This window comes from Capsicum annuum, chromosome 5 (assembly GCF_002878395.1).
Source record: "Capsicum annuum cultivar UCD-10X-F1 chromosome 5, UCD10Xv1.1, whole genome shotgun sequence".
Classification (NCBI taxonomy): Eukaryota; Viridiplantae; Streptophyta; class Magnoliopsida; order Solanales; family Solanaceae; genus Capsicum; species Capsicum annuum.
Window position 1 is genome coordinate 126,673,940 of NC_061115.1, and position 9,546 is coordinate 126,683,485.

A 9,546-nucleotide genomic window follows, 5' to 3' on the forward strand; every position below is an offset into this window, starting at 1 on the left:
TCAAATTTTAATCCTATTCAAACGAGCTCTAAAAGATATTTTAATTTAATTTTTTATATCTGTTTAATGATGGGACAACTCTTAAATTTTAGGAAAAGAGTATTAAGAAAATTAAAATCAATATTTAGATTTATATAGGACCCACTCCATTTTTTGATCCTATCAACTTTAAATGTTACTATACAAGAGATATCCTTAACAATAAAAAATATGAGATGATTCTTTAATTTCTAAATATTAGAGATGACTTTAATAATATTAAATCATAATAAATAATATCATATAGACTTACAAAAAATAAATTTATTACTTATAAATTTATTTTCAAATTTTTAATATCCAAAATTCTTTATACTAAAAAAAAATTAAGAGAATATAATTAAAAAAATATAAATTATCATCATAGTAGAGTGAAAAAAAATTAATTTGTTTATAAATTTCAAAAAATAAAAATTAGGAGGAAATAAAACAGAAAAAAACAATAAAAACTTTAATTTATTTAGTATAACAACATGAGAAGAAAAAATTGAAGAAAAGACAAAGAAAAAATAAAAAAATAGTAAATAAAAGTTAACTCCATATAAAAAAAGGAAAAAAGTAATTTGTTCAAAATATAAAAAAAAAATTTAAAAAATAAAAAAATATAAAAATATAAATTACTTTAAATGGTGGGACCTATAAAATTTATATATCAAAATAATAGAGGCCTCAGATAAATATGAAAATGTGCATAAGACCTAGAGTAAAATTTTCCAAAAGCAATAAGTTGCAGAAGCGGTCTAAATTCATGGATAGCATTAAATTGCATTTGTCAGAATGAACACCAATGAAATCAAGAATCGATATGTACTTTCCTGCTATCTTACAAAAGCAATCAAAGAGTACGTTTGAATAGGTTTATTTTAAATATTTTTAAATTAAAAATAGTGTTTAAATAAATTTTTAAAGTACTTAAAAAGATTTTATTTTAAACTAAAAATTCATAACTAAATCAAAAAATCAAAAGCTAAAACTGCTAATTTTAACTTTTGATTTATAAGCTAAAAAAATAAAAAATAAGTTCATTTAAACGGCTCAAAGTTGACAGCTTTAATTGGTCCCATTATTCACCTTGCTGACTGCTCAACACTCCATTACACGTGTCCTCTTAGATCCTCACGCTGTCCCAAATTACCACTTCTTTTCAGTTGCACATAACTTTTTTCTCCCTTTTTTTTAACAGTTGACAAGGTCGGTTACTTCATTTTATATTTTGATTCGAAATCCGGAGAGGGCTTTTTCGTACGATTAAAGAAAACTCATTTGTTTATGTTTAGATTCTTGGTCTGAAAGTGGACACCAAGTGGGCCATTATGTTGCAGCTTCTGGATAAAGATCGCTTGGTTCGTCCACATCACAATTGATAATTCCAATCAATGGCTTCCTATTTTATTCAGTTTATTTTCTCTCTCTTTCCTATAGAAATAAATTCACAAGTAGATCGTGATTATAGTATTATTTTATAGTTTTGGTAAATTTATGCTTTATTGGGAATTGTGATAGATGTAGATTTTGCCATTTGCTTTGGCTATATTTATGGTGGGTTGTCATGCTGCCAAAAATTAGGATGCTTTTGGGTTTGTTGACTCAAGTTTCTCTTTGAATGTGAGACTATGATTCTCGCATCTTACTGTAAGTTGGTCTCTGCTTTGTGGGTCTTGGTACCTTACGTTAGGAATTTGATTGCATGCATTTCAAGTCTACTGATTCTGTTCTGTTTTACATAGTAGAATCTGTTTCGGGATTTAGGAAGCATTTGCTTTTACTGCCCTGGGAAAATCTGTCTGTTAGTACCATTAATGAAATCCCTGGAAAGATCTGTCTGTTAGTACCATTAATGAAATCGCTGGGAAGATCTGTCTGTTAGTACCACTAAAGGAAACCCATCTGGTTATGCTTAATTTGAATATCTCTATCAGATTATATTGCTTATGGAAGAAGTCATATATATGCCTGTCAAAGAACTATTCTGTTCCAAGGATTGAAAGTTTGTGAGATTAGGTGCTATCTACTTCTCTTGTAAGATAGGGCAAGAACTAGCATTTACTATGCTTATTTGGTTGCTTGTAGAAATTAAAATGTTGGTATATATGACTGTCAAAGAACTTTTCGGTTCCAAGGATTGAAAGTTTGTGAGATTAGGCGCTACCTATTTCCCTTGGAAGATAGGGAAAGAACTAGCATTTACTATGCTTATTTGGTTGCTTGTAGAAATTAAAATGGTGGTGCCCTTCCCTTAGTTTTATTGATAAAGATTAGTGTTTGAACCTAAGTTGTGCAGACTCTTCAGTGCAGTGCAGCACTTGTGTCGACAAGACATGGGTGTTGCTGTGGAATCTGTACCAGTTATGGTCAATCGGTTTTGGGCACTTCATCCAAAATCGACAGAGAAATTCTAGACGGATACAATGTTTACTGAAAGCAAAACAAAAGTAGGCTTGTGTTTTTTTATGGTCAAAAGATATTTGTATTGTAAAGTCAGCAACCAGAAGTTGTTGCTGTTGAATGTGCCATGAACTCAAGAAGTCTCTTTTGATCTCTATATAGTTTAAATAGCCATTTTACATCAAAAGAACAGTAAGCTGATGCATTTGTACTTAGTAATTACCGATTGAAATTAACCCTTAAAAATTTCCTTCATCTTCCCTCCAAATAATCCATCATAATTTAGTGCATAGTTTTATTGCTGTATTTGTAAATATTTGAATTATTTTTAGCGCACCCTTATCCATACCTAGATCTGTGCCCCGAATCTTAAAATTTAGATCATGAAGGATCCGAACACCCGCACTGTAGTCCGAGCAACTTAGGTTTGAACCGATGAATGTTGAGGTTAAAGAAACCGAAGTTTACCTTTCCTCAGCATATAGGACTCTGTGTTCTTTTCATAACCGTTCTTGTGTTGAAATGAACCTATCTTCCCTCACATGCATTGAACACATTTCTGTTGTAATTTTAGAAGAGGTTTACATAGTTTGTGTGAAGAAATATAAGAGAAAAATATTATTGAATTGTTGTAACTACATTATTACATTGAGGCCCTATTTATAGACACTATATTCCAATCCTTTTCCTAATAGGATACTATGTTACAATCCTTTTCTTAATAGGATACTACGTTACAATCCTTTTCCTAATAGGATTCTTTATGCTATTCCTATTACTACTCATATTCTGACACTCCCTCTCAAGCTGGTGCATAGAAGACATATGTACCAAGCTTGTTATGGATGTAACTAATATGAGAATCGGTGAGGGACTTGGTGAAGATATCTGCAAGAAAACTGATAAGGACCGCTTTGGACGTCTGGGAGACCTCAATTGAAACAGAACAAACTGAAAAAATGATCCAAAAAGTAGTAAATATTGCCGTAAAGTCGATGTGTCGCTGGAAAATTGCCGAAAACTAGTATAAAATGTACGGGTCATCTCGAAATCAAGAGACGAGTAGATCTTGAACATGAAAGTCACCGGAAACTTAGCCGAAACATGCTCACCCGCCGGATTATTAGATTTGATGGCTGAAAAGTGACTACAATCTGAGGGGAAAAAAAGTATATGGGTAGGGTCGGAATGATGACACGACCCTACTGAAAAAGAGAAATATGTGTAGGGTTGGAATGATGGAACGACCCTATTGAGAAATAGAAATTATATGAGTAGGGTCGGAATGACAGCACGATCCTACTGTAAAAGAGAAATTATATGGGTAGGGTCGGAATGATGGCATGACCGATTGAAATAGATCTGAGGAGTCACTGGAAAGACGTACGGAACTATGTAAATTAAATCTGAGGAGTTACTGGAAAGATGCATGGTGCTATGCAATTCAGATATGAGACAGTAGTCCGGAAAGATGCACGGTGCCACGCAAATCAGATATGAGAAAATAGTCACCGAAAAGAAGTACGGTGCTAAGAAAAATAGATATGAAAAAGTTGTCACCGGACAGATGCATGGTGCTACGCAAAGATATGAGAAAATAGTCACTAGAAAGATACACAGGGAGTTAGTGACCCAACTTTTGGTAACATAATCATTGGCCAGACGGGCGGCATATATGGATTATAGCCGTCCGCTGGCAGTGGAAACTCTTTGATTCTTTACCAAGATCGTGGAAGCTCCGATACCATGTGAAAAAATATAAGAGAAAAATATTATTGAAATGTTGTAACTACATTATTATGTTGAGCCCTATTTATAGACACTATATTTCAATCCTTTTCCTAATAGGATACTACTACGTTACAATCCTTTTCCTAATGGGATTCTATATGCTATTCCTATTCCTACTCATATTCTAACAGTCTGCTCTATTTGAGTTGAATTTAGTATGGGGGGTTAGTATTTCTATGGAGAAATCAGCGGTGTTCCCTGAGCAGTAAGTGTGAAGTGTGTTCAACTTATTATTTATGTCAACTTTGACTTACGTAAGTGTCCATATCTATTGATCATAGCCGAGGTTTTAGACTGTGTATTGCTTCAACATGTTTCCTGAGATCACATATATAGAGAGAGCTGTCTTGATAAACATTTCTGAGTATAAAATATGTTCTCTTCCTCTCTGATTTAGAGAATTGTGATGACCGTAAATATTTGATCTTTTTTTCTGCAGGTATTTCTTCTGCTGCTTTAATTCCTTGATCTGATTTGGTGGTCATTTGAAGATTTCTTCTGTACTTGATCATGGTACTTCATAAACAGAAAGATCTTAATTCATTTCTCTTCTGATGCAACATGGAGGATCCCTTTTTACTTCTTGCAACCGTGAGTTCTTATATTGCACAACAATTTATTCAATTTATTGGTGAGTCTCTGAAAAATTATGCATGTGCAAATATACAGTCCCTCCTTGAACAGCTATTGTTTTGTATTCCCTGTCTATGGCTTCCTATGTGATAAAGGTTGCTCTATGTTCGATTCTATTGCAGAGGATCTTATCTGCAGAGAAATCCCTGGGTGGTCAGAGTATTTAGTTGACTTTGGTGGTCTTCTTGTAAACTTTACGAGTGACGGGGGTTGTAGAACTGTTCCTGAGGCTTGCTCATTTCCCTCAAGAGTATCTGACACAGGAGCGAGCTTTAGATTTCACACAAGAAGATCCTCCAACCTTAATGATAACTTGCCTGTAAATTCAATATTAGAAATTGTAAGAAGTACCCTAAGTTATGGAGGTTTCAGACTCATTTTTGAAGGGTAATCTTTTCATTGTATGCTTTTCTTATCCTCCTTCAATGTAACTTTGCAAAATTTCTATGGACGACTTGATTTTCAGAACCAAAATTAGAATTCCAAACATAAGAAATCAACTTGTCTTGGTTTTATTTTTCTATCAGCACATATCTCTTTCCACCATTGCATAGTCATGACTGTCCTAATTTATTCTGCAGTTGGTTGATCTGGTTGTAGGTTGATGCTTCCTGTATATGGTCTGAAATTTACTTGGAAACTTACGTTGGCCTCTTGGAGGTGTTTCATATCTCATATCAGATATGCTCTAGTTCGAGTTCAGAGGTTAGTAATTGCTTTCTGATTGTTGGTAAAAAATAAACATTTGAAGTCTGATGAGTATTTTAGATAATATCTTCCATTTGACATCCATCTTAGCACCTTTACTTTTAGTTTTTAAAACTTATTGTTCACTAATGTCTTCAGCATTATATCCCGTGTACGTAAAACCTTGCGTGGGTCTTCTGATGACATTGGGTGGTTGCAACAAGCTCCTGAAATGGCTCCTGTTGTTGATGGTTCAGCTAGATTTAGAGAACTACTACAAGATATTAGGTAAAATGTTGGATGTTACTTGTCATTTCGGAAATAGAAACAAAGTCAGATACTACCTTTGGAAAATGCAGTCTCCCAAAATAAAGAGCACATATCTTGTCAGTGGTGGGTACTTGGTCCTTTTTCCATTTTTTATCAATTGAGATAGGTGCTGAATAATTTGAATATTAAACCATACCAACTGCACACAATTAAACCATCAACAAAGGGTTCTGTGTTCAGCTGATGAGATTATTTCCTAGGTGTTTCCGTGTTCTATGGTGCTGAGCTGGTTGGTTGTTAATCTGGAGCTTAATTTTGAGCTTAGAACCCCGGGACTGATGACTTATATTGCTCGGAGTGTCTGGATTCTTCTACCATTTTTTGCTACTCTGTGTAGTAATGAAAGAAGTTATCTGTAACTTCTTAAAGTGATAATCATGACATTAACTTTGTTCCAATTATACTCCTGCCAATTTGAATGAGATCAACCAAACAATGTTATGTGCTTGTCATTTTGCTGATTCTCTATGTTATAGATTGACTGTCATTTTGATATACGGTATGTTTTAGCAATACAAATTATTACCTTTTTACTTTACGTTTAGGAACAAAACTTATGTGATTACGATTTCTTGCAAATATGACTAGTCATGAAATACCTTTCTTGTTTGCTGTCTCAACTTAAAAAAAAAACAAAACAAAAGGCCTTAACACTGAGTGGTATTATTCTATATTTTTTTATCTTTTGCCTTCACTTTGGATTTTTTAGTAACTAGATATAAAGTATGGTCTTGAGCCGGGGGTCTATCGGAAACAGCCTCTCTACTCCTTCGGGGGTAGTGGTATGGACTGCGTACATTTTACCCTCCCCAGATCCCACTATGTGGGAATATACTGGGTTTGTTGTTGTTGTTGTTGTTGTAGATATAAAGTATGGGACCAGGACTTTCTATTTTGCGTTTTCCTTTTGTTCTGTTAATGTCTGGAGGGAATGCGTTGCTTTTGTGTGCTTACGAGTTGCTAATATTGAAAATCAATTGCGCTCTCTGTGAATAACCTGAAAGATTCATGTTTTAATCAATATAGCTGAGGATATATAAAATCCATTGTGTATATATATTTTCTAACCATTTATTCCTTTGCAAGTGGCTTTTGTTACTAAAGGACATGTGAAACATATGAAGATTATCTTCACTTCTCTTGACTGTTTTTGGTTCACATTCTTTTGGAGTCCTATACCACAATACCACTGCGTTAACCAACACGGTTATCTCTAGTTATTAGTAAAATTTAGTCCTATTATTTGGGTGAGTGTTTCTAAGATGACTGTCTCTTGTTCAGTGTTTAAATTCATTCGAATATTTCATTCCAAATGCTAACTGCCAATCAATGAAAATCTTCTTTTGAATTTCTTTTCTTCCATTTTTTAGGAATGGACAGCACACATTGCCTGATTCTTTTGTTTATCTACTAATTCCAGGTTTAATAAATCTCCTGCTGGATATTACGATAGGCAGATTGTTAGTATGTTCCGAAATTCGTTCTCTTATGAGCTTTTCTTTTGATGACATAATTGTACCAGGGTTTTTCAGCAATCACGGCCCCTTATATTTTGTGAGCACTAAGAAGTTCTTTTCGAAGATGGGGTTAACTTGCCATATTGCTAAGATTCATAGTGAGGTATGTACGAGTGAATAAACAAAGTCGAGTCTGCTAACATATGAATTTGCTCTTTGGAAGCTCTTCTAATGTTCTTCAAACTATGCTTCTCTGTTACTGTTGGATCATTTATCACCAAATGAAGGCATCCGTGGAACAAAATGCGTGGGAACTGAAGCAATACATCGAGGAGTTACACTGGGGGTCAGGAAAACATGTCATGCTGCTTGGTCACAGTAAGGGTGGGGTTGATGCTGCCGCTGCTTTGTCAAAATATTGTCATGATTTGAAGGATAAAGTTGCAGGACTGGCATTTCTGCAGAGCCCTTATGGTGGAACACCTGTTGCATCAGATATTCTTCGTGACGGACAGATTGCTGACAAGGAAACGCGAAGGATCATGGAGTTTTTAATATGCAAGTTAATTAAGGTAATTCTTTGGTCCGCAACTATTTTAGGTTAGTTAAAACCTATATTGCTTGTAGTGTCCCTCTTTTCCATGTTGAGATGTATAGCCAAATAAGTGCTTTGTTTTAGCACTAGTCTTGCTGCCAATTTTCCAAACATTGGTGTCTTGACTTGTACCATAAAATTTTGTAGTGCTACTAGGTAACACTGTCCTTTTAATGCATACTTATAAGTTTTCGAATGCCCGAGTTCGCGTTAGAGCTTAATACATCAAAATCTTAAAAAATGAACCGTCTTCTGGAAACATCCCATTTAGATTTGTAACAGGTATCAACACACTTTATTCACAAGTGAATATACTGGATGTGAGATGTCTAATTATTTACAACGTAGAATTCTTCTCCAAGTTATCTGGTTCTTATAGTAAAGGACTAGAATATAAAGAAAAGGAAGTTGTGTAAGTTAAAAAATAAAAGATAAAATTCTGTCAATTCAGGATGCACGAGGCATTTTGAAAAGCATTTGTGAGGTGGCTTATTAGTACTTCTACTACTAGACAAATTTGCTGAATGGGGTAAATTTTTGTCGTGACTATAAATGATCGATATACTCTTTCATATGTCTGTTCTACGTATACCCATCATATACCTGTTTAACGTTTCTCTTTCTCTTTGTCGACCTTTATTTCTTTTGTACATGCAAGTTTATGTGGCTTACACGTATATGCCCAATATTTTAAAACATGCCTTGGCATATGTCTATGAATATGTGTGATGTTTTGATTGGCCAATTTAAAATATTTTGTATTAGGGTGATATACGGGCATTAGAGGATCTCACATACGAGAAGCGAAAGGAGTTCATAAAAAACCATAAGCTTCCTGATGATATTCCTCTCATCTCCTTCCATTCTGAAGCCAGTATAGCACTGAATGTAATAGCAACAATGTCCCATATAGCACATGCAGAACTTCCCTGGCTACCCTTACATGGATTTGGTGACGATGACTCGGAAAGTTTCATTAAAGCAGGCTGCAAGGTGCCCGTCATAGTTCCTGTTTCGGCTGCATTGGCTCTTTGTGCACTCCACCTGCAACTAAGGTATGGAGAGAAGAGTGATGGTCTAGTGACCTGTCGTGATGCTGAGGTTCCCGGCTCAGTGGTGGTAAAACCAGACATGAAGCTTGATCATGCTTGGATGGTATATTCCTCATGGAGGAAGGACCCAAATGAACCGGAGGCTAGTGAAATGTGTGAAGCACTCTTGACTATGCTTGTGGAACTCGGTAAGAAAAGAAAGAAGCTTTGTTAACTATGCATGTGATGTTAGATCAAAATCCTTTGAACAATCATGTTCCAATAACTAGATGGAACTGGAATATCAGATGTTTCTTTCCAGCATACTCTGATTAGATATTGTTTTTTTTAGCTAGTAATCTCTGAAAAGTACCAATTAGTTCCTTATTCACCTCTCCCCCTCCCCGGGATCTTGTGTGGCACCTCAGAAAAAAGAAATTTGGAAGAAAAGAAAAAGAATTCAAAAAGAAGGATTCAAAATGCAATCATCTGGATGCTAAATCTTTAAGTTACAGAGTTGCATTTGAAGAGCAACGGCAAGGAGTCCCTTTGGTTCTGGAGTTGAGACGGGACAGAAGAAACAGAGGAACCAGTATTA

General features: G+C 34.9%; 1 protein-coding gene across 8 annotated transcripts; it reads left to right on the forward strand.

Annotated features, from left to right (window-relative positions):
• Positions 1–1,125: 1,125 nt before the first annotated feature.
• Positions 1,126–9,299, forward strand: LOC107870692. Of its 8 annotated transcripts, none has more exons than XM_047413158.1 (9): positions 1,126–1,382; positions 4,655–4,806; positions 4,971–5,235; positions 5,449–5,553; positions 5,695–5,823; positions 7,236–7,285; positions 7,388–7,485; positions 7,610–7,894; positions 8,683–9,299. In XM_047413158.1, exons 2-9 carry the CDS (start codon positions 4,770–4,772, stop codon positions 9,181–9,183), a joined length of 1,470 nt encoding a protein of 489 aa, XP_047269114.1. In that variant the 5' UTR covers positions 1,126–1,382; positions 4,655–4,769; the 3' UTR covers positions 9,184–9,299. The 8 variants fall into 8 exon arrangements, with proteins under 8 accessions (XP_047269114.1, XP_047269117.1, XP_047269112.1 ...); XM_047413156.1 differs by having other exon boundaries at positions 1,228–1,382; positions 4,655–4,846; XM_016717296.2 differs by lacking the exon at positions 1,126–1,382 and adding an exon at positions 1,404–1,671 and having other exon boundaries at positions 4,655–4,846.
• Positions 9,300–9,546: the final 247 nt, after the last annotated feature.

Excerpts from the sequence above, each read along its gene's own strand:
- LOC107870692 (XM_047413156.1), top strand. The coding sequence starts at position 4,777 with ATGGAGGATCCCTTTTTACTTCTTGCAACCGTGAGTTCTTATATTGCA. Across the intron at positions 5,554-5,694 it reads GCTCTAGTTCGAGTTCAGAG|CATTATATCCCGTGTACGTA; the intron begins GTTAGTAATTGC and ends TAATGTCTTCAG. Across the intron at positions 7,286-7,387 it reads TGTTTATCTACTAATTCCAG|GGTTTTTCAGCAATCACGGC; the intron begins GTTTAATAAATC and ends TAATTGTACCAG.